At 34.6% G+C, this 24726-nt stretch overlaps 2 protein-coding genes across 4 annotated transcripts in view; one reads left to right on the top strand and one right to left on the bottom strand.

Moving 5' to 3' along the window:
• The window catches only part of LOC120422208 (uncharacterized), a 43911-nt gene extending 34227 nt beyond the window's left edge, over nt 1-9684 (top strand). For all 3 annotated transcript variants that reach the window (XM_039585590.2, XM_039585591.2, XM_052707321.1), the window contains 3 exons: nt 46-400; nt 4851-5105; nt 5173-9684. In XM_039585590.2, coding sequence (XP_039441524.1) covers nt 46-400; nt 4851-5105; nt 5173-5621 — 1059 coding nt within the window. In that variant the 3' untranslated portion in view covers nt 5622-9684. The remainder of the gene's footprint in view (nt 1-45; nt 401-4850; nt 5106-5172) is intronic.
• Nucleotides 9685-13822: 4138 nt separating this feature from the next.
• On the bottom strand, nt 13823-23546 carry LOC120422225 (G2/mitotic-specific cyclin-A-like). Its single transcript, XM_039585610.2, has 5 exons — nt 22929-23546; nt 18946-19604; nt 18636-18840; nt 14391-14638; nt 13823-14330 (listed from the first exon to the last, which is right to left on the bottom strand). Exons 1-5 carry the CDS (start codon nt 23121-23123, stop codon nt 14120-14122), a joined length of 1518 nt encoding a protein of 505 aa, XP_039441544.1. The 5' UTR covers nt 23124-23546; the 3' UTR covers nt 13823-14119.
• Nucleotides 23547-24726: the final 1180 nt, after the last annotated feature.

Raw genomic sequence — 24726 nt, 5'->3', positions numbered from 1 at the left:
CGACAACACCATCATCGCTAACCAACCACTCCCATTTCCAACCAGGTTCAAATCCCCGGCCTCTCGCAGCCAATCTCGCTGTCGCTGTCGTCGGCTAGTCCGGCCAACGCCACCGCTAGTGTGCTGAACGCTGCGGCCAACAGTGCTGCTGCGGCGGCCGGTAATAACCATCAGACGACGAGTTTGCTGGTGTCGGTGCCCGTGTCGAGTTCGGCCGGCAACGTCATCGGGACGACCCAGCTTGGGAACTCGGTGACCGTGTCGACGGCTAGTCTGATTGGGGCGAATGCCGGTCAGCAGCAGCAGCACCATCACCAGCAGCAGCAGAATACGCAGACGGTGGTGCTTACGAACCCGCAGACCAGCGTCGGCGGGTCCAGTCTTCTTTCGTTGCCAATTGGTAAGAGGGGAATACCCGTTTTTGATGATTATTATTTTTCGTTATTTGGCCAATTTTATCAATTTCAAAAAATTTAACATGTCAACAAAAATTGTTTTAGTTTATAACATATATATGGTGATATTTTCAAAGTAGTTTTGAGAATTTTAAAACTCTCAAGCTATTAAAATTACAAAAAATAAGTTTTTAGATTTTTTATTTTAGAATTTAGTTTTAAATAGCAATTTGTCGACAGTAGATCTTACCGTTGACAAAATACGATCGTAATATTTTGATGGAGATACCCCGATCGTGAATCGAGAAATTACGATCGAGTTCATAAATTCCGTCCGCCTTCCTCATGACTGCATTCAAATGATTGCTTTCGCCACACAAGCAAGAAAGACATAGGAAAGAGAGAAAGAGACTTCGTGTGTGTCAACTGATAGTCAGTGACCGATCCTTTTTCAAGCCCTGGTCGGGTATCCCAAAAACAAAACACAATGAGTATCACTCAGTCAATGATATATTTATGCAACCCAAATTTCCTACAATGTTTTAATGAATAACTTATTGAAATATCTTGATGAATCTGAAATATGGATATTCAAAATAAAAATATGCAAACCTGAATAATAATTATAATATTATTGTATTTTTAAATTCAATAGCTCAAAACATTTTAATTTCGAAACCTGAAAAATTCCAGAAGTTTTAATATAGAAATTTTTAAATTAGAGAATTTACAAATTGAAATTATTTAAAAAATTTAAAAACTTAAAAATTAAAAAATTGAAAAATTTAAAAACTTGAAATTCAAAAATTAAAGAATTCTTGACTTTTTTTTGATAAGGTCCTATAAACAAATGTAAACATTGAGTGTATCCCTTTCACACCTTATGTCAAAGTCGATCGGAGTAAGCGGGATACACTCAATGTTTACATTTGTTTATAGGACCTTATCAAAAAAAAGTCAAGAATTTATGAATTTAAGAAATTACGAATTTAAGAATTTAAGGATTTAAGAATTTAAGAATTTAAGAATTTAAGAATTTAAGAACTTAAGAATTTAAGAATTTAAGAATTTAAGAATTTAAGAATTTAAGAATTTAAGAATTTAAGAATTTAAGAATTTAAGAATTTAAGAATTTAAGAATTTAAGAATTTAAGAATTTAAGAATTTAAGAATTTAAGAATTTAAGAATTTAAGAATTTAAGAATTTAAGAATTTAAGAATTTAAGAATTTAAGAATTTAAGAATTTAAGAATTTAAGAATTTAAGAATTTAAGAATTTAAGAATTTAAGAATTTAAGAATTTAAGAATTTAAGAATTTAAGAATTTAAGAATTTAAGAATTTAAGAATTTAAGAATTTAAGAATTTAAGAATTTAAGAATTTAAGAACTTAAGAATTTAAGAATTTAAGAATTTAAGAATTTAAGAATTTAAGAATTTAAGAATTTAAGAATTTAAGAATTTAAGAATTTAAGAATTTAAGAATTTAAGAATTTAAGAATTTAAGAATTTAAGAATTTAAGAATTTCAGAATTTAAGAATTTAAGAATTTAAGAATTTAAGAATTTAAGAATTTAAGAATTTAAGAATTTAAGAATTTAAGAATTTAAGAATTTAAGAATTTAAGAATTTAAGAATTTAAGAATTTAAGAATTTAAGAATTTAAGAATTTAAGAATTTAAGAATTTAAGAATTTAAGAATTTAAGAATTTAAGAATTTAAGAATTTAAGAATTTAAGAATTTAAGAATTTAAGAATTTAAGAATTTAAGAATTTAAGAATTTAAGAATTTAAGAATTTAAGAATTTAAGAATTTAAGAATTTAAGAATTTTAGAATTTTAGAATTTTAGAATTTTAGAATTTTAGAATTTTAGAATTTTAGATTTTTAGAATTTTAGAATTTTAGAATTTTAGAATTTTAGAATTTAAAAATTTTAGAATTTTAGAATTTTAGAATTTTAGAATTTTAGAATTTCAGAATTCAGAATTTAAGAATTTCAGAATTTCAGAATTTAAGAATTCAGAATTTCAGAATTTCAGAATCCAAGAATTTTAAAATTTAAGAATTAAATAATTTAAAAAAATTAAGAATATAAGAATTTCAGAATTTAAGAATTACAAAATTTAAGATTTTAAGTATTTAAGAATTTGAGAATGTATGAAGTTGTTAGGAATTTGAAAAAATATAAACTTAAGAATTTAATAATTTAAGAATAAAAAATTAAAATAAAATACTCGCTGCAAGGTCTTCCTTAGGTCTACATCCGGACATGCGACGTGGGACTGCATGAATATTCAGCTGCCGCCGGACGAGTGTATTCCGAAATTACCGAATTTAGGAATTAAAAAATAAAAATTTTAGAATTTTAGAATGAAATGATATTCTAATTTCATATTTTCATAACTTCATAATTTTATATTTTTAAACTTCATAATTTGATAATTTCAGTAATTTCATGTCACGAAAAGTATGCGCAACATTTCTTGATCGCATTCCTTCCGATTTGCATACTTAGCTCAAGAATCAAACCATCCACATTAACGACCCCCGGGTCTTTTGTGGTCTCTATTGCAAGTTTCTGCTCGAACCTAGGAGTCCGAAGGCTTGAATGGGGAGAGCACCCAAACCTCTTTCTACTCCAAGGAACCTTCCACCCCAGTGTTTGAACTGACGACCTTTGGATTACGAGTTCAACCGCCTCCAGCGATTCCACCGGAGTAGGCTTGGTTTGGTGTGTTGTTTGTACTTATGGCATGGAGACGACTCCTACACCTGGAATGACTTAACGGCCTAACAACCAAGGCCGGGACCGACATTTTACTTCCTCATCCGATGGAAGGTTGGAGCAGATGGGAATCGAACCCAGAATCATCCGCTTACAAAGCGGACAGCGTAACCATTCGGCCACGCACTGCCACATACTTAGCTATAATTGGCAAAGACACTTTTAAACAAAAATATTGGATTTGATTTAAATACCTATTTTTCCGACATAAAATTCTTGAATATTTCGGCGTCCTGTAAACAAACATTCAAATAAAGCAGTAAAGAGCCTTATTTGTCCATTTTAAGTTAGGGACCATCCATAAACCACGTGGACACTTTTTTGGGAATCTGTTACCCCCCCCCCCTTCGTGGACAATTGGGTACTAAAGCCCTATGTCAATTTTTATGTACAATGGTTAAAAACACGATTAAAAACCTTTTCTGATCACTTTTTTTTCAATTTAATGCAAATTTTTTTTTGACAAGACAACATTTTTTCGATGGATCAACTATGGTCCCCTTGGAACGAGCTGTCAAGTAGGAGCTTTTCTGTCAAGAAGGACCGCGAGGTTATTTTTTCAAAATTGATTTAAAAATCCATTTTAAACTCTTTGTGGTCGTACAAAGGGTCATTGTACTCAGAAAAATAAGCTTTATCGCTGTAAACAATAATATCAGCAATCTAAGCTTCATTTTAGGACCCAATTGTCCATACAAAAAAACTTTTTTGTATGGAGCTTGGACAATCGCCATACCCCCCCCCCCCCCCCCCCCCCCTTAAGTGTCCACGTGGTTTATGGATGGTCCCTTAGGAACAATCTTGAAATCAGTTATGCAGATTTGTGATTCCTCACTTTCCATCATTCCCTTGTATTCAACCAAGGGATCATCGAGAAATAGAATCATCAGTTTACAGAATTATGCAAAATGAATACTCGATTTATTTATTTTTTCCTGATACCAAGCTATGGGAGAAAACGATGGCAACGTCCTCTAAACAAAAACAAATAAATGCCAAACACCTTTCAAAACTGCGTTTCGCAAAGGAAAGTGTCTATGCAAGCCATGAAAAGGTTAAAATCTTAGACCAAGTAGAATCCAAGGGAGGGAGAAATTCTTCCAGCAAGAGAAATATCGAGGTAGGAAGGGATTGAAGAAATCATCGGTAGATGGAACAATATTGAGATTGGGAAGATCGACAATCAGAGAGTCGACTGTAATAACCAAGTGAGTTATTTTAGTGATATTTCTACGCTTTTTGTATATATCGCTTAATTTTTCAAAAGGTCCTTTGTACGTAGGAAACACATGGCGCATTGGTTGTTTTGAAAAAGTAAATAACCTAGATATGATGATGATGATGGTCCTCCACTTACCCCTGCCCATTGGATTACATGAAACTTATTTATCTTGTAAATATAACAATGTTCGTTTAAGATCAGTTTTGATATCTATGTTGCCCAAAATCGTAACTGTAAATGTCCGTAAAGAATCGTCGGGTTATTTAGGTAGGCATTATTTTTAATATCTCAATGGGTTATTTTTTAGGTTAAAATAACTTTATGGATGAGTTATTTTTGAGGATGTTGTACTCTACACAAGTATTAAGTAAAATAATAAAAAAAATACAAATATTTCAAATATGAGGCACATAACTCAAATTTATTCATCTTTTTCCCTGCTTCCAGCTCAACTTGTTACCTCGGGGATGAAGGGACTGAGTCAGCAGAGCTTGCGGGCCGGCACGCCCCTCACGGTCAACACCGGCCAGCCGGGCCAGCAGATCCAGTTGCTCAACATTAGTCAGCGGCCACGCGTCGGCGGACAGCTTCCAGTGGTGACGTCCGTCACCACGCCCATCACCGCCAAGCAGATTGCGGCCCGCGTGGCCCAGCAGCGGAGCATGGCCGGCTCGACGCTGAAGATTGCCACACCCATCACCGGTAAGGGTTTGCCCCTTGTAGACCTTGTGCTAGGGTTTGGCGACTAACAGTATTGTCTCTTTCTCAGCCACACATCACGCGCAACAGCTGGGCCAAACGCTGAACGTGACCACCAGCGGCGGTGCCACAAATCAGCTAGTGATGACGGCAAAGCAGCTCCAACAGCGTCTTCAACAGCAACACCAACACCACCAGCAGCAACAGCAATTAATCGCAGCCGCCAACCAACAACAGCAACAACAGCAACAACAATCCGCCACCACGCAAATTCACATCCAGCAGCAGCAGCAAACCATTCAGCCGGTCCAGCATCAGCAACAACAGCAGCAGCAACAGCAAATCAGCATCATCAACAACAGCGTCGTGTCGCCGCTTCCCTTGCCAACGATAACGCCTCCGCCGGCGCCAGCTCAGGCCCAAGCCCAGGTGGTCACCGCCGCCCAGCAGCACCAGAACGTGATGAACGCGCTGGCCAGCAAGCACCGGCGGAGATCGGCAGCGGACATGAACAAGTAAATCCTAACAAACTACTTCTTCTACCTTCTACCTTCTTTTCCTGCAAACGTTCTTGGCTAAATTAGCCGTCGTCGCTGCGCGAGCGTGTGCACGTTCACTCACTAGAAAAGAAAAAAGCGGGAGAAGCTCGCTCTAGCAATTCAGCAACAACAAACAAACAAAAACACACACACACACAATGCTCTTTTAGTCACACCCTAGGATGTAAGAACAAATTATGCAAGCAACAAAAAAAATATCTTTCCAATTATTGGGATGGGAAGAGATTACCCAACTACCTACCTACTACAACTACTACTACTATTAGGCGATGTTTATTTAAATCGGAAAATAAACAGAGTTTTTGTTTTTTTTAATTTAAAAGAAAAAAAATCTGCACGCAGAGTTTATTTTTTGACACGATAAAACGAAACGCCGAAAGGTTTGAGATATTCCGGTTTGTATTCAAAGTGGGGTTTGGTGCGATGTTCGACTTCTGTTTGGTCCAGATTTGAAAAACTCCTCGTATTACTTTTTTTTCTAAAAATCCAAGCTGAACTTTTCTAAGACGACTTCTCAGGATTTTTTGACTTTGACTCCAGCCCAGCTCTTCAAAAAGACCCGACTTCAACCGGATTCGTTTGGCACGGTATGTCCACGCATCGTTCCTCCCCTGTAGATTCTGTGGTGGGTTGTTTGGGTGAGACTTTGAAAACTTAAATTTTCCTGTGCAACCAGAGGTTCTAAACTTTAAAAAATCGGAAATGGTCACTCATGGTTACTATTAAAAAAATCAAAATACTGCAAATATTTCGCTGATATCAAACTATCGGTGGTTATATCTTGATAACAGGGCCAAATATCAAAAATTTAGTCAAGTACTTTTCAATTGCAAATTCAATTTACAATTTACATAAAAAAATCATTTACATAAAAAAAATATGTGTCAAATTTCGAAATTTCCTAAAATCACTGTTTTTTCAAAAGTTCGTAACTCGTCGGCAAATTTTTTTACCATAGTTTTCTATGGCTCAAAAGTTGCGGGTTTTTATCTCCTAAAACATATAAAAAAATCTCGAAATTTAAAAATACAGATTTTGAGAAATTGAGTTTTTGTGAAAAAAAACGTTAATTTAAAAAATCGGCAATTTTTTTCCGTGTTCTATTTTTTTCTCAATAGTCCTCATCAATACCTACAACTTTGCCGAATACACCAAATTAATCCAAAAAAAAATCGTTGAAAAGTTACAGATTTTCGAAAACCTACGTATCATTTTTTTAGCTGCCAAAACTGTATGGAGATTTGTATGGGTGAACCAATGACAAAAAATTGCTTCTTTGGTCATAGGGAAGCCCTCACAAAGTTTGAGCCAAATACAAAAATATAATTTGGTCATAGGGAAGCCCTCACAAAGTTTGAGCCAAATACAAAAATAAAAATGGTCGAATTCGGCCGATTTAAAAGAAATTTGTTCATATGACCATTTGAAAAAGTACTTGACGTGTTTTCAGCATTTTTTCATTGTAACATGCAAACATACTTTTTTTTAAAGATGTTCAATCATTTTATAACCGTTAATTTTTCTTCTTAATGTCTATTTATCACTCCTAACCAAACAAATATTTGGAAATTTGATGAAAAAAAAAAATTAAAAAATCTAATAATTTGTATTTGCTAATTTTGTATTCGTCATGATAATATTAAAAATCCTAAGTTGTCTCATAGACCAAATCTCAAAAAGCAGAATCTTAAAAAGCCGAAAATTTAAAGGCTGTATTATATTTTTTTGAAAAAAAAATATTTTGTTTTAATCATAAAGTTTTTAATTAAAAAACCAAAAATTAAAATATTTAATTTTTTTTAAACTTTGAAACTAAAAAACTTAAAAATTTATAACATTGAAATAAAAAACATTAAAACTTAAAAACTTAAAATTTGGAGATTCAAAAAACTGGATTTTGTTTTTTGATCCATACATGAATTTTTTTTTTGAACTTTAAAAAAAACTTTTAAAAAGTCTGAAAATTCAAAAAAAATTAAAATACAAATTTAAATGCTTTAAAACTTAAAAACAAGTATTCTTAAAAATTAACAACCTAAAAAATTAAAAAAAAATTCATTGCTTTTTTATTAGATTCCTTTAGGTGCTGCTATCAGGTTAGGACCGAGGATCATAAAAAGTAAATTAAATTTCAAAACATAACAAATTAAAAAGTTGCAACTTAAAAATTTCAAATACTAAAAATTTACAATTGTATTTTTAAAATTTAAACAAGAAATAAAAAAAAGTATAAAATTTTGAAATGGTAAAAAATGTAGAGATTTTAAAACTATATTTTAACTTTTTTTATGAAAAATACGTTTTTTCGGAATTTAGAGTCGGGCGTCCAATTTTACACAAAAGTCCCTTTGACACCAAATTTCTATCTCTTCACGGTTCGAGCTACAAATCACAAAAAAAACGTGTCTTGGTAAAAATCCAGAAAAATGAAAGGGGTCGTACCGGCCCTCCGTCACGAGATATCGAAAAATGGAGCTCGGATTCCTGACCATGTTTCCCAACATTGTATCTGTTTAAAGAAGGAAAATTCCAAATAGAAGTTATTTAAATTGTTAACAATTTACCCAGATGTTTTAAATCGACGATATCATTGAAACTGTTGATCCGTTTTCAATGTTCAAAAATTTAATTAACGAGAAATCTGCTTATCTCATCGTAAAAAAAAATCAGAATTTTCACAGAATACCACGAATAACGCTGTATCGCCAGATTTCGAGTCTGTTAAAAATGATACATTTTCATAACTTCGCTGCCGGCCAGCGTAATAATACAGTTCAAAATTATATTTGAAAAGGGCTTTTACGTTTTTTTTAAATAAATACTTAAATGAAATGAAAGCTCGAACTTCGCACCAAAATTTACAAGATTATATTTTTTGGTCAAGAATACAATAAATAATTTCCTACAAAAATGAGGTTTGTGAACACAATAAAAAAGAAATAAGGCAGCGCATGTGATATGAACGAAATTTGGTCTATTGGTCAGAAAAGGAGAAGGAAACTAGTGCGTGCTGAAGAACAACAAAAAAAAAGAAGGAATTTACGCTCGACTCAAGAGCTCCTAGTTGATATTAGAGCAGAGAGGCAAAAGGGGAATGCAGCGGGTGGTGAAAAGCAAACAAACAAACAACACAAACAAAAAACTAGGTATATTATATTTAATTAGTTTTGTAACTGTGAGATGCAGATGAAGCAAGATTCGAAGCCGCGTTCTCTATATAGATTTGTGTTGTGCAGCGTCAAAGAGATAGTCATTAGAGTCGGAAATAAAGCAGAAAAAAAAACAAAGCTCTTTAGTGTGTACAACAGCAGAAGCAAGAGAAAAAAATAAGTAAACGATTTGTTAATGGTTTTTAAAAAGTTAGTGGAAAAAAATTACAAGAAAAAAGCACTTCGCTGGGTGTGTTGCCCAAATGCTTCGTTACTAAGTAACGATAGTTTGTGGTTAAAAGATGAAGCGAACTAAAAGAAAGAGCTCCTACATTAAATTCTTCAGAGATTCGATGTACCTAGTAAAACAAACTCACAAACACTGAACTAAGTAATAGCCTGCAAGCAAACCGTGCGAGAAACGCTTTCCGAAGATTACAAATTGTTTCGTTTGCCGCGCGCTAACATAAACAGGAAAGAACTTAAAACTCAAACCGATTGACTCGTTTTGTACATATAATTTAAAATTTAATAAAAAGCAAAAAGCTGAGAAACAAAACCGAAAACAACGAGCACCTCTATTAAATTATTATTTGTTTAATTTACACACATTCAAGTAACAAACAAACAAAAAAACAAGCAGAACAGCAAACAGATACCGGAACCGGAAAAAAGTTCAAACGCAAACGTTTATGTTCTGATTCGAAACCAAATCGTGTGTCAGCAGCAGCAGCAGCAGCAGCTTCTTCCTGTCGCGTCTTTCGTTTTCTGTGTAAATAGTCGTCATTTAATCTCGGAATATTGTTTAGTTTGTACTAGGAAAGGTGTTCAATCGAGAAGGAGAGCGAAAGAGAAAGGAAAACCGAAAGGAAATTAAGTAAAACAAAACATGAAGAAAAAAAACAGAGTTAGTTAAAGGATTACAAAAAGATACGCTTGTTTTAGGAGAATTTTTCGTTTTTTTTTTGTTTCGATTACCATGTGAGAAGAGAGATTGGTCATTTTTGCGGCAAGCGCCACACGCAGAAATATCGTATGGATACAAGGAAATAATAAAAGAAAAAAAGCAAGTTGGAATCGTGCGCGCTGACTGAGGCGGCGGTCCAGAATACTGTAATTGATTTGTGTTTTATTTGCTTTGAAGATTCATGCTGGGTAGGGGAAATTCTCGTATGTTTGGCAAGTTAATCACTCGCTCCTAACTCCATCCAATTTGCTGATTTTCACTATTTAAACAACAAATTTTGCAAAACTTTTGATAGAAACTTGCTTGCTCACTTCTCATTGAGCTATTTATCACTCGATTTCAGTTGAAAACGCTTTTAATTAGCTTTAATTGAATGTCAAAGTTCTGACCTGCCAACATTAGAGGCACGCTGGAATTAGATGCTGTTCCCCTAGTTATCGTTCTTTTTTGTAGTTTTGCAAATTTTTCGTCGCTGTCCTCAAATCTCCAGCTGTAATTTAAACATACCTACTTTGAATGTGTTGCCTGATTTTTTAATTGTCCGATTTTTAAAGTTCCAGAGAGAATTTTTTTTACCTATTGATAAAATATATTTTTCTTCAATATTTTGTCGACAAGTTGCGAGAATTACGATCGAGTAAACTCAAAATCTGTAAATAGAATTTTTGCGTTTGTTTTTATTGAAACGATAAAAATATTAAAAATTAATGGAACTTGGGTTTAGATACGGAATATAGGATCGTCCGAATTTGATTACCGAAACTTGGATAAGGGTCCATCCATAAACCACGTAAACACTTTTTTGAAAAAAATCAAAAATACAAAAATAAAAAAATCTAAGGTATTAAAATTCAAAAATGTAGTACAGACCAGAAGTTCGATTATCCGAAGATTTATATGGGACTTCGAATAATCGATTCACGAACAAAATAGTCTTTTTTTCATTTTCTTGTTTTTAACATAGAATTCTAATTCCCAAACCCATTTTGGTCAAATTTGAATACAGGCCAGACTCGATTATCTGAAGGCATCTGAGAAACTTCACTTCGTATAATCGAGTCACGAAAAAAAAAAGTTTTTTGCTGTCTTATTTTTGATTGTTGATCCCTGCGTCACCTTAGTGGTATAGATGTTTGTAGGGAGGTTTTGGACTCAATGTTAGTAGAAAGGACCCTAGGATATACCTCGAAAGGTATTGCGGGTTGATAAAAAGTGGTTTAAATTCTGAGATATTAAACTCATACAGCCGGCTGTATTGAGTAATGTGGATGATTTAGGCATTTCTGATTTATATGTTTATAATAATAGATTATTATACTCAGTCAGCCCGCTGTACTGGGGAAAATAAAGATTTAGGTATTTACGATTTCATTATTATGTAGGTTTTAAACTCATACAGCCGGCTGTATCGAGTAAATATTAAGAGTAAATTTTGGTGTTGAATTAATATCGATTCATTCTTAGACATCCGGCTGTGGAAAGACTGAATCGCAGGGAAAATAAACTGGGTATCTATTATTTTTAGTAATATTCACGTATTTGTATATTTCTTAAATATCTTTTAACCGAAAATTTATTCGAGTACAGGCAAAAAACAAAACAAACAAAACGGAGTAAACCAACGACGAAAACGGTAACGGAAATCTTTTGCAGCAACCGCGACGTGAATTGAACTAAAAACATAAATTATAAAAATGCAAAAGACGCGGCGTAGTTCTTTTTCAAAATACTAAAACGTTTTGCTCGGAACAAACTCACCGGGATTCTGTGAATAAGGCATCACTGCACTCATTTAGTTCCGCCACCGACCACCGCGAGCTTAGTGGCGTGGAAGTTGCCACACTGACACCAAACACTCAGCTCCGACGAGCTGTCACCCCTCGCCGCACTGTCAGCTCATCTGACTTTTTTTTAACCGCACTCAATCCTTCAAACACCCACGGTCATCAAAAACAGAGGCTGAATGAGACCCTTGCTATGGAAAAGGCACTTTTTCACTAACCCCCCAAAACTTCACTTTTCATTTTTCACCATGCACACAGTTTTTCATTGAAAAAAAAAAATGCATTTTATTATTTAATAGGTAATTAACTATTCAAATTTGACTAAAATGGGGCCGCAAAAATTAAATTTTATGTCAAAAAGAAAAAAAACGAAAAACTTTTTTTTCGTGATTCGATTATACGGAGTCCCATACAAACCTTCGGATAATTAAGTCTGAACTGTAGTTGATTGCCTATTAAATAACAAAACGCATTTTTCAATATTTCTTCACCGCCATATTGGCCACCATCTTGGATGTAAAAAGTCTAAATAACTTAAGCGTAGTTTACTGCCGTTCTACGCATATTTGTCCCATGTCATTTTTGGTCGATTCTGACCTTTTGTCATTTTCAGGTTTAGTTTGACGTTTACTTTTCGAAAAACACATAAAATCTAGTACTTTGTTCGTAAACTCATTGAAAACAACACCAAGTCTGTTTGTCCCATCGTTGTACTTCTACGCATAGTTGTCCCACCAAGTATTTTCTATCACGAAATGATCAGTTTTTCGAAGTATTGTGTCTTGTTTACTTGGTGTGTAGCAAGAGGATTACAAATAAGAGTGATAAACTGCTAACTGGGATCATTAGGCACATATGGGGTGAATAGGGACCCACGGGACAATTATGTGTAGAAACACAAAAAACGGTCGAAAAATTTCAATCGCGTTTTTCTCAGTTGGACTTTTTTGAACATGGGACAATTATGCGTAGAACGGCAGTTTAGGGGTCATACAAATATAACAACTGGATAACCAAGTCTTTTTCAATTTTAAGTTTTTTGCTTTTTGGGTATTTTAAAAACCGCCTTGAGTATTCTATAACACATAAAATGAAAAAAAAAAAGTTTTTCAAAGGTCCTAAACTGCCGTTCTAGGCATAATTGTCCCATGTCATTTTTGAACGATTCTGACTTTTTATCATTTTTAAGCTTAATTTTACGTATACTTTCAGAAAAACACATAAAATTTAGTACTTTGTTCAGAAAATCATTGAAAACAACACCAAGTCTGTTTGTCCCATCGTTGTACTTCTACGCATAATTGTCCCACCATGTATTTTCTATCACGAAATCATGAGTTTTAAGAAGCATTTCATCTTGTTTACCTGTTTAGCTGTAAGATGAATACAAATAAGGGTGATAAAATGTTAAACAACGTAATTAGGGACATTTATGCGTAGAATGGCAGTAAAAGCTATGGGATTACCTATGTTTATTAGACCTTTTCAAATGAAGCTGTGGTAATTAAAATGTTGATTATTGAATCTTTCTTTAAAAAAAAAACAAGATTTAAAGGACGTGCAGATGAACAATTCAAAGCATTTTTGAATTTGAAAATTCGTAAATTTAACGAGAACCGATCGTAAAACGACTTTGTTTACCACTGAAGTTTATGACCTTTGAAAACTAACCCGAGATACTTTTTTTAGAGTTTCTAAATTAAAATCACATTAATTAAACAAGGGAGGTTCACTCACAAAACAAAAATAATTTTTTTGCGTTTAATTTTTTTTTTTTGTCAATGGACTTATTTTATTGTTCTTTTTATTGTGTGTGTTTCGGTTCGGTAGATTTAAAGTATCGCTTAAACATTAGACTCCTCACGCGTGGCACCGTGGGTCCACCTTGTAAAACACTAAATTGCCCTAAATCTTAAAATTACCTTGGAGAAAAATTAGATAGCAAAAAAAATGTGTGGGAGGGGGGAAAATTAGTCTTCTACAAGCTAGTGTTAAAAAGGCAATATAAATGGTCCTGTCTTTCTTTCTTTGTAAGCGTACTGTAAACAGAGGGGAAAATTCACCTTGCTTTCATTTTTGTATTTTTGTGAGTGCATTCGAGTAAGGGTTGGATAAGTTTCACTTATTTTCTAACGTCTTTTTTTTAGTTTGTTAACTCATCATTGTACTGCTGCGGCCTAGAATGTGCGAAAGTGTTAAAAAAAAAACATATAAATTACAACCTAATGTTACTGGTCTCAACAAAAAGCGTTCAGAGATGTTTGTTTTGCGTCTTCGTTGAGTGGGCATTTTTATTAAATATAAATAGGCGTTTCAATTCGTCAAATTACACACAAAGTCTGGGCGCGCGCAGGGGGAAAACAAAACACGAAAAAAAACGGGAGCTTAGGTTTACGATTAAGCAGTGTTCTTAGGCAGGCTTCGTAATGTGTGGGAGTGTGGGGTAAAACCGGCATAAAAATAAAATAGGACAAAACGCGAATAAAATTATTCAAATTATAAACCTATCGTAACAGAAAAAAAGTTGGAGGGGGACTTGGGGGAAACGGGGAGGCGCTCAGACAAACAACAACGAGGACATCATCTCCCGCATGGAATCGTTGTGACTCAGCGGAGCGGTGCCTTCCACTGTGCTGCTACCAGCTGGTACCGCCGTCGTCGATTCCGCTTCGGCAGCCGCGGATGCTATCGCGGCCAACGATTTGCACATCTTGTCGAACGTTTCCTCGGACAGTTCCACCGCCGGAATGGTGGACACTTGCATATATCTGAAAGTACAAATCGGAATTAATGTCCTCTTAAACAGACATAAGCCCACAAAAACTCACTTGTTGGCCTTAAACTTTTCCTGGATCGCTTGCTGGGCCATCGATTCGGCCCGCTGGTGCGTCTTGTTGAGGTCCAGGATGATGTCGCGCAGGTCCTCGAGCCGGTAGCCGACGTTCGTCTCGAGCATCCGCGACCAGACGGGCAGATCGAGCGTGTAGCGGGAGAGAGCGAGCGCACCGGCCGCGATCTTGGACGGCAGGTAGGTGAGGTACGGATCGGCGTCCAGCAGCGACAGCTCGCAGAGATACTATGCGTGGGTGTGGGAAGGGGATGGGGTGAAGGGACGAAGAAGAAGGAAAATTAGTTTTTGGTTTGAATTAAGGTTGTTAACGATAAAATTATTGAGGCTCGATATCGATAGTTCTATCGTTATCGTTATTTCGATAATTTTATCGGCGATAATCTTATCGGCGATAATCTTATCGCCGATAATGGACGATTACCCATTTTTATAATCTTTCTAAAATCGACTTAATTCAACCATATCACTAGGAATATATTTTAAGAAAATCTAGTAATTTTCACAGTAAAATATGTCCTCAAAATTGTTCACAAAATACCGTATTTTTTCGAAAGTACTCAAATTTTCACAATTTGAAATATTTTTTTGCTAAACACTAAAATTTTCAAAAAATACTATATTTTTTTTCGAAAGTACTCAAATTTTCATTATTTGCAATATGGGTATTTAATGAAGCAAAATTTTGTATGCTTTTAACTTTATTTGAGTTTTTTTTTAAATAACAAACAATTACAAATTACCGTATTTTTTCGAAAATGCTCAAATTTAAAAAATATGCAATATGAGTATCAAACGAAGCAAAATTGTGTTTGCTTATTACTTTATTAGAGTTTTTGCCTTCCTCACCTTACTGAGGAAAGGCTATAAAATCACCCAAAAAATTAACTTTTTAGTTAGACTCCTAGACCTACTTTCATTTGTACATATCGACTCAGAATCACCAGCTGAGCAAATGTCTGTGTGTTTGGCTGTATGTAGACATGTGTACCAAATCAATGTCACTGGAAATATCTAGTCACTGGCTGAACCGTCACTGGCTGAACCGATTTAGACCGTATTGGCCTCATTCGATTCGTCTTGAGGTCCCATAAGTCCCTATTGAAATTCATAAGATTTAGTAAAGCACATCAAAAGTTATGCTTAAAAAATATAAATATAAATATAAAAAATATATTTTCTGAAAGGTTCTGAAATGACCTTTCTTGTGGATTAAGAATTTTTCAGATCCGACTTACCTACACTGAAAACCCAACCATGGTAATTGCTACCATATTGTAGGGTTAAATTGAGAACACGCACCGACGTATTTTTGCTAAAAACATTCCGTGCTTGGATTGACTGATTAACGCAGTCAGTTTTACTATGTCGAGAGCGGTATGGTAATTTTAACCCTCCAATACGGAGAGAATGATAATGATTTTGTAATTGCTACCATGCAATTTTGTGGAAGTATGGTACATTTTACCATATTTGCGTTTACTTTTACGAAAAAGCCACAGTTAATTTAATAAGCAGCATTTTTAGCAAATGTTCTTAAAATTACCATGGTCGGGCTTTCAGTGTATCTAAAATTACAAGCAGTTTAAAAAATTGGTCTGAATTGACATAACCTCAATCTATTTTCCAACAGGTTTTTTGTATTTGTTTTTGTTTACTAAAATTCGGTTGTACAGGGTGGTTCAGTTCATTAAATGAAAAATGACAGTCGATGATCGACGAACAGGGTGAGGAAGGCATCAACCACCTGAAGGTGGATTAAGTAAGGTTTTTTTTGTAAAATACTATTTTTGTTACAAAATGCCGTATTTTTCGAAAATACTAAATTTTTTCAAATTTCCAATATAGGGGTACAGCATCTTATTCCAGCGTGCCTCTAAAGTTGGCAGGTCAGAACTTTGACATTCAATTAAAGCTAATTAAAAGCGTTTTCAACTGAAATCGAGTGATAAATAGCTCAATAAGAAGTGAGCAAGCAAGTTTCTTTCAAAAGTTTTGCAAAATTAGTTGTTTAAATAGTGAAAATCAGCAAATTGGATGGAGTTAGGAGCGAGAGCTTAACCTGCCAAACATACGAGAATTTCCCCTATGTATCAAATGACACAAAATTGTGTATGAAGCATTAAAAAAAAAAATACACAATTTAAATGTATGTATAAAGCATGCAAAATTTCGCCTCGTTTGATAGCCAAATTGTTAATTTGGAAAATTTGAGTATTTTCGAAAAATACGGTAATTTGTGAAAATTTTAGTATTTTCCGAAAAAAAACTCTAATGTAGTGAAAAAAACATACCTAATTTCGCTACGTTTGATACCCATATTGCAAATTATGAAAATTTAAGTACTTTCGAAAATACGGTATTTTCTGAACAATGTTGAGTACATATTTTACTTTGAAACTTACTAGATTTTCAGGGTCGTTACGGAGAAGTCGGACAAAAAATCCGCGCCGTTCAAAAACGCAATCCGCGCCATTTTATGAAAAAAAATAATTTCGCGACAATCATACAAGAGAGTTTTAAAATGATTTCATTTTTTATGAAAAAAAGTATTTGAGAACAAAAATTAAACTCCGTGAGAAGGGACGCAAAAATAACAAACGTTTAATAAAATAAATACAATTTTAAATCCAGAATAGCCTCATAAGGCCAAATTTCAGAACGAAAAAAAAATCGTATATCTAGGGATTTAAACATTAAAATACAGTTCGTACTCGATGAACCAGAAATGTCACTCAGAAAATTGAAGCACAAAATTTGTATTATTTTCTACTCAAAGTTTCTCTAACCTAAAATATGACTCCAAAAATGCTCCAAAGTTATTAAGCAAAAAAATATACATAAAATTTTAAACAGTGTCATCATTAAAATGCAAAAAGTGTTTTTAAATACATTTTACACTAGTTCAGTTGTTTTGCAATCATTAGTTTAAAAAAATGTAAATAAACAAAAATTTGCGAAAATTTCAAAAATTCCAAAAGGTTTTTTTTTTTAAGTCAAACATGTCTAAAAATGATTCTAAACAAAGGAAATGTTTTTTAATTGATTAAAAATTTTGAAGTTTTTTGAAATTTTTTTGCCCCCTGATTTTTTGGGCCAAATTAAAAGGAAGGGGGGGGGGGAGGTACCACCCTTAGGTTTTTTTTTAATTTTTGAATCTGAATTTTAAAAAATAATATAAAAAACTATAAAAATCAAAAATGATTTAATTTTTTTTATTTTTTAAACTTCGAATTTTGAATATTGAAGTTTTTTTTTAGAGTGTATTTATCTCTTTATTTTTTCCCCAACAATGATTAAATTAAGAAAAACAATCCTTTCTACGGGTTAAAACCCATCTCAAATTCAATAGTGGAGAACCAGATCCTGTTACGTCCAATCAAGCTCATATTTGGGATTTTAGTACAGTACGTCCACCGGAACAAGCCCCAACAATCATTTTTGTTACATCCTAGTGTTTATATCTTTGGGAAAAGATTGAAAATTATTGAGATTAAAAATTGCATGTATCCAGTATAAAATAAACAATAAATAAGGTTAAAAAATATTACTCAAAACTCATAAGAAACCAAATATTCAGAGCAGAGCAAATGTTAAAAAATGAGTTGAATTTGGTAACAAATTTATGACATCCTCAATCCAAAAAAAAATCTCTTCATGAAGATTACATTGAAATAAGAAACTATTAAAAAATACAAACAATTTTTACGGAAGACAATTTAATTTTGTTTCAGTAAAAACTTCTGAGAAATCGAAATTTTTGCACTCAACGAAAAAAAAAAAAAAACGAGCAAATTATCCTAATTTCTGACAATATTTTTCTTTATAACTTGAAAAATTAGCCAATAAATCCGCGCCGTTCGTTATAACCCTAGATTTTCAAAGAAATATATTCTTATTGAAAGGATTGAAAATTTAACATGATATGGTTGAATTAAATCGATCTTAGAATGATTTAAAAAATGAGATTATCGACATTATCGAATTATCGCAATAATAACAACGATAATTTTATCGATAAACAACCTTGGTTTAAATATATTTTTATAATCGAGTCTGGACGCAATCATTCTCTGCCCATTCTACGATTGTTGTTGTTAATTTCTTGATTTCCGGCAGCTTTAACCTTTCGGTCATTCGCTGCCCCCATTCTACGATTGGTTTGACTAATAATTGCACAGGTTCCTCCTTGCAGGCAGCATCGCATCGCATCGCTCACACTCACCATGCACATGTACTTGACCTTGTCGGGCACGTCGTTCATGACGCAGTAGACGGAGGTGAATACCAAAGTCGTTGGTACGGACAGATCGAACCCGAGGACCTTCAGGATGAGTTGCTCCATACGCAGCACTTGCGTTTTGCTGTACGTGTCGTCGGTGATGTACACAAACTCGCCCACATCTGGCGGGTAAATCTCCTCGTACTTGCTGCAGATTTCAAGAAAGGAAAGAAAGGAAGGAAGAATGAGACAAAAACGGTTAAGAAGGTTGCGCAAAGCGTAAACGCGAGGGACAATTCGGCCGGTGACTTACGCGGCGATGAACATGGCAGCTGTGCCGACCAGCTGCAGTTTGGCGCGCACCACCGACATGAAGCTGAGGAACCGGTCAATGTACGAGATGGCCAGACAGAGCGTTTCGTTCTGCAGCCTGTACTCCTCGCACACCTCGACGAGCCAATCGACCAGGATGGTGCGCATCGATTGGTTAATGTCCGGCTGCTTCTTCATGTACAGCGGCTTCGGGCGGTGGCGCTTTTCGGCCTCGCGCAGGTACGCCAGAATGTCCACCTGGTACTCTTCGACCTCGAAGAAGCGCTCGCGGTCGTTGCGCGGGACCGCAAGCGAGGAGTCCGCCTCGATCAGCGCCACCGATTTGTCCACCGACATAGGCGAGAGGGACTCGGACACGGACATCGGGGTTTCGAGCAGTTCGGCATTCTTGAGCTCCTGCAGCGGTTCCCGCTTGGCGGCGTCAGCGAGCGATTCGTCCTTGGTGGTCGCCTTGGCGGTAAGCTTGCTGTTTTCCTTCGAGTCGTCGTACACCTGGAAGGTCTTGAACGGTTCGGCGGGTTTCGGGAGGACGGTCTTGGCGTGGTTGACCGTCGGAATGACGATGGCGTTTTCGTCCACATTTTTGGTTTGCTTGGACAGCACCGAGGGTTTGACCTTGAGTTTGGGATCCTTCAGGGCCTGCGAAAAATGAAGAAATCTCGGGTTAGTTTTTTAAAGAACGCGACTAATTTTTATTTTTCTCTGAAACAAAACAAAATAACAATATTTTGAACTTAACCCTAACCTGACCTGTTTAATTTGACTTATTCAATGTTTTGTTAAACATATTTTTTCTGGGGTAAATTTTGGCTGTTTTTTTACTAACATAACTTATATTTTAAGTCAAAACAATCGTTAAGTAATTTTTGTTATGTCTCGAATTAATACTAATAATAAAAATAAGTTTTGAAAAAAATACGTTCGGGTATAACTAATAGGCAATAACAAAATGGGTGTATTTTGCGGGCATTTCAGGGCATGAAACTCTAGGTGTACTGAGCTCGAATCCCAAATATAAGCTTGATTGGTTGCGACAGAACCTGGAACTTTGACTTTGAAGTTTAAATAAGATTTAACCCGTAAAATTGGTGTTTTGGTGTTTTGGTTTTAGCAATTTTTGAGTCCCTTAACGATTTTGCCTCTAGTTCATAATTCATCTTCCAGGGAACAACTTTGCCGAGGAGCAAAAAATGTGAAAATCAAAAAATGGATTTTCCAAAAAAAAATTCAAGCAAAAAGTACCACAATACAGTCTAGACTTGCGGTGCAGAAATATTGAAAAATGCATTTTTCAATTTAATACGCAATCAACCATTCAAATTAGTCTAAAATAGGGTCGCAGAACTCAAATTTGATGTTAAAAGTAAGAAAACAAAAAATACGAAAAAAATATTTTGTTCGTGATTTGATTATCCGAAGTCCCATCCAAACCTTAGGATAATCGAGTCTGGACTGTATTATTAAACTTATCTTACTACAAAAAAATTGCATATTATCAATTAATTTATGAAAATAACTTTTTTCCTAATGTTTTATGACTATAAAAAAGTCTGAAAGTGTAGGACTGGTTTCTTCATAAGAGTTGTTGCAAATAGGAAGATTTTGGCTTGGTTGCAAATTATGTTGCTTTAAAGCTCCAAAAAACAAACATTTTTATTTTAAAAAAGTCCATTTTGACTTAAAGGTAAAAAATTAGCCATTTTAAAGTAAAGCAAATGCAGTTTTAACACTAAAATATTTTGAAAAGGCGTTGGCCAAATTTTAAGCGCTTGGTCGCAGAATTGAGCTAAATTATCAAAAAAAATGAATATAGGCCAGGGTGACCACTCAAATCCCATTTTCCAATTCCCGACTTTTCCAGAAACTCAAATACAAACATTCTTTATAAAAATAAATATCAATCATCGAACACAATTTATTAATAAATTAAAAACTACTGACAATTCTAGAGTTTTTGTTTTTCAAAAGGTCCTATAAGCTATTGTGTTTCATATCTAGAGTTTTGTTTTGAATAGGTCCTTTAAACATATGAAACTTTGTATGAAACACAATAGAGGAGAAAATCGTGATGTCAGAAATTAACTCAAATCACTCAAAGTTCATTTTGTGAGTGACTTTAACATTTTGGCCTAGTTTGACAGCTACATTGTCCCCAGTTTTCTGCGGGAGAGAAAAGGAGGCGAATACTTTATGAAAATCATACCTGTCAAAATTCCTAGCCTCAAAATTTTGTCGCGAGTTGCTTTTCTCCTTGCTTCCTCCTTATAGGACAAAAAAAACTCTAGATATGTTTATTGAACCTATAAAAAAAAAAACTGCAATTTCAGTAGAAATTAGGCCGTTGCAAATTTTTTTCAAAGTTTATGTCGTCCCCCGCCGTATGAAAAAAGTGTTTTAAAATGCATTGTTAAATCCTGTCCAGTTGTTTTGCAATCATTAGTTTCCAAAATATCTAAATATTAACGAAAATTTTATTTTTCGCGAAAAAAAAGTTTTTGCGGTTCTGTGCATTGAAACTCCATAAAAATTCAAAATATTTTGAATCCAGCCCAAACATGCTAAATATGATTATCAATGCAGAAAAATGCATTTTAGATTGTTTTCAGTTGATTTAACTTCTGTTTTTATTGAAATTTTGAAGTTTTTTGAAAAAATATTTTTTTGCCCCCTGATTTTTCCGACAAATTTTGAAGGGGGGGGCGACATAAACTTAGAAAAATATTTGCAACGGCCTAATTGGTATTCACTCGAAATGAAAAAAAGGGATTGCAAAAAAATAATGATAAATAAATTTTTTTAATTCTTAATTTTATATTTTTTGTTTTTGTTGATGTTTAAAGAAAGATGTTACTGTCAACTGGGGCGAATTGGGACAGCTGTTTTAACCATGTTGGAGCATAATAATTAATTTTTTGGTTGGTTAGAAAAAAAAATAGTATGCTTGGGATTCCCGACTTTTCCCAATTTTTTGTATAAAAATCACAAATTCCCGACTTTTTCGAAACTTGAGTGTCCACCCTGCGAGTTTTGATCATATTTTTAGTTTCGATGTAAAATAATCATATAAATTCAAATAAAACAAATAAAAAACAAGTCAAAGTGAACTGAAGTTTCATTGTACAACAAATTTGTTCAAAAACCCTTAAGGCTACCAACTCTTGTTGATCAAAAATCCGTACACTTAGCCGATGTGACTATTTGGTATAACAAAAACTGTTCAAGTATTATTTAGATACCTTTTTTAGAGATTAAAAAATGAACCTGAGATATTTACAGCTTATCTTTTTTTATATATCAAATCTGGAGCAACATTTGAAAGGGGCGGTACGACATTGCTCTTACGGCCTTTGATTACACGCGTTTAAATGGGACGAAAGGCCGTAAGAGCAATGTCGTACCGCCCCTTTCAAATGTTGCTCCAGAAATTATGGATTGCATGCCTTGACAACATTTTTTTTAAATGCGATGAGCTGGATCAAACTTTATGTTTATACAATATTTTGTTGAAATCAGTTTGTTGTTGATTTTATTAGGGGAACTTTAACCCTATGGGTCATACCAATTTTTTTTATCGGGCAAATTTGAAGGAATTTGAAAATAACAGTTGAAAATAAATCAATAGTTTTTACTCTCATCAATAAATTCTCTAAAATCCGTATTATATGAAAGAATGAATGTCTAACCTTCATGTGTTTCATTGCCAAATATCTTTAAATGTCTGACATTTGGAGCCTAACATACCAAAAGGGCACAAAACTTTTGTAAACAATAGTGTATCCCTTTCACTCAAATGACAGTTTGCATTAAGTGTAAGAGGGATACACTACTGTTTACAAAAGTTTTGTGCCCTAATGAAATGGAAAGCACGATTTGACTTTAAAAAGAACTTTCAAACGAAATTATATGACCCTTCCCAATTACCCCTCCTGACACCGGAATGACCACCCTTCCCCCAAAACTCACCGCCTTGTCCCCGCCGATGTTCGCCAGGGCCGCCGCCGTCCGTCCATTTCCGGCCAAGTTGTTCAGCACCCCAAAGGTGGACCGCTGCTGGATCTGCTGCTTGAGTCCGGCGCCCACATTGACCGACTTGCCCGCCAGCTGCACCTGGTTCTCCTTCTCGGTGAGGTCCTCGTGAATCCTGAATCCGGTCGCCATTGCTTTTTCTTTACTTTGCCCGTTGGCTGTTGACTTTTGTTGTCTTGTCTATTGTTTTTGCCTTTGTGCGCGTCGCGTGCCCGTTTGGCCTGCTGCGATTCCTCCAAAGTGTGTGTCTCTCCTCAAGCAAGCTGTTTCGCTCTAGTGCACGGTACCTCACCTCGCTTCGTCTCTCTCCCGCTGACGCGTCCTTTTCTGAGCTACTTACGCACTTTTTTTTTCTTCTTCTCCGGAATCCTCGGGGTTTAATCCTGCGACGAAGCTGCTTCCGGCGCACAATCACACTAATTCCACATTATCGGTTCTTGGGGTGTTTTTATCGGGCTTGGGTTACTCGCCTCTTGCTCTCGCTCTGATGGTGGTTGGTCCAAGGACAGGAATGTTCCGGACGAGCATTTACCTCTTGCGACGCGAAATAGCAAATAAATGGAGGGAGTTCAACCAGCGCCAGCTGAAACGGCCGCCCAGTACTAAAAAGAGGAGTTTAGTACAAACGGCCGCAGCCAGAGTTGCCGCCTTTATTTTCAAGTTATCTGTATCTTCAATCTGTGGAACTCTGTATCCAGCCACGTAAAATTGAAGTGAAGTACAGATTCGATTCAAGGAACGGAACTGAGCGAATTCAAATTCGCTGATTAGCCCTTCGGAAGTCACGTGTTTAGGCATTTGTTACAAGTGTCCCTACAAAGTGTGTACATAATAGGGTACTAAAACCCTATGTCAATTTTTATGTACAACGGTGAAAAACACGATTAAAAACCATTTCTGATCACTTTTTTTCATTTTAATGCAAAAAAAAATATTCACAAGACAACATTTTTTCGATGGATCAACTATGGTCCCCTTGGAACGAGCTGTCAAGTAGGAGCTTTTCTGTCAAGAAGGACTGCGAGGATAATTTTTCTAAATTGATTTAAAAATCCATTTTAAACTCTTTGTGGTCGTACAAAGGGTCTTTGTACTCAGAAAAATAAGCTTTATCACTGTAAACAATAATATCAGCAATCTAAGCTTCATTTTAGGACCCAATTCACGTACGCGACTGCTGGTGGGTTAGAACCACTCGTCAGCTCTCAAGAGCACAAATTAGAACTTAAATTCTAAAATTCTAAAATTCTAAAATTCTAAAATTCTAAAATTCTAAAATTCTAAAATTCTAAAATTCTAAAATTCTAAAATTCTAAAATTCTAAAATTCTAAAATTCTAAAATTCTAAAATTCTAAAATTCTAAAATTCTAAAATTCTAAAATTCTAATATTCTAAAATTCTAAAATTCTAAAGTTCTTAAAATTATATCGATTGATTTTGACATTTAAGAATATTTTTACATAGATAATTTATATTTTTAATTCTGCAGGTTTTTTTTAAAAAGGTCCAATAAACTTAATTTTCTGGGATTTTTTTTGACCGTCTAGAGACAGGGTTCATCAAAAACACCTTGAAAAGTAAAACAAAAAATATTATTGGAATTACAGTTTAAGATTAACATTTTTCCGATTTTTTTGAATGCTTGATTTTTTTTATAAGGCTGATAATTTTTTTTAAGTTTTGTCACTTTCAAAATTTGCCCGAAAATCAGGGGCAACAAAATATTTTTCATTA

This window comes from Culex pipiens, chromosome 2 (assembly GCF_016801865.2).
Source record: "Culex pipiens pallens isolate TS chromosome 2, TS_CPP_V2, whole genome shotgun sequence".
Classification (NCBI taxonomy): domain Eukaryota; kingdom Metazoa; phylum Arthropoda; class Insecta; order Diptera; family Culicidae; genus Culex; species Culex pipiens.
This window is presented reverse-complemented; position numbering and strand designations above follow the sequence as displayed.

Excerpts from the sequence above, each read along its gene's own strand:
- LOC120422225 (XM_039585610.2), bottom strand. The coding sequence starts at position 23,123 with ATGGCGACCGGATTCAGGATTCACGAGGACCTCACCGAGAAGGAGAAC. Across the intron at positions 14,639-18,635 it reads AGGTCAAGTACATGTGCATG|TATCTCTGCGAGCTGTCGCT; the intron begins GTGAGTGTGAGC and ends ACCCACGCATAG. Across the intron at positions 14,331-14,390 it reads GAAAAGTTTAAGGCCAACAA|ATATATGCAAGTGTCCACCA; the intron begins GTGAGTTTTTGT and ends TTGTACTTTCAG.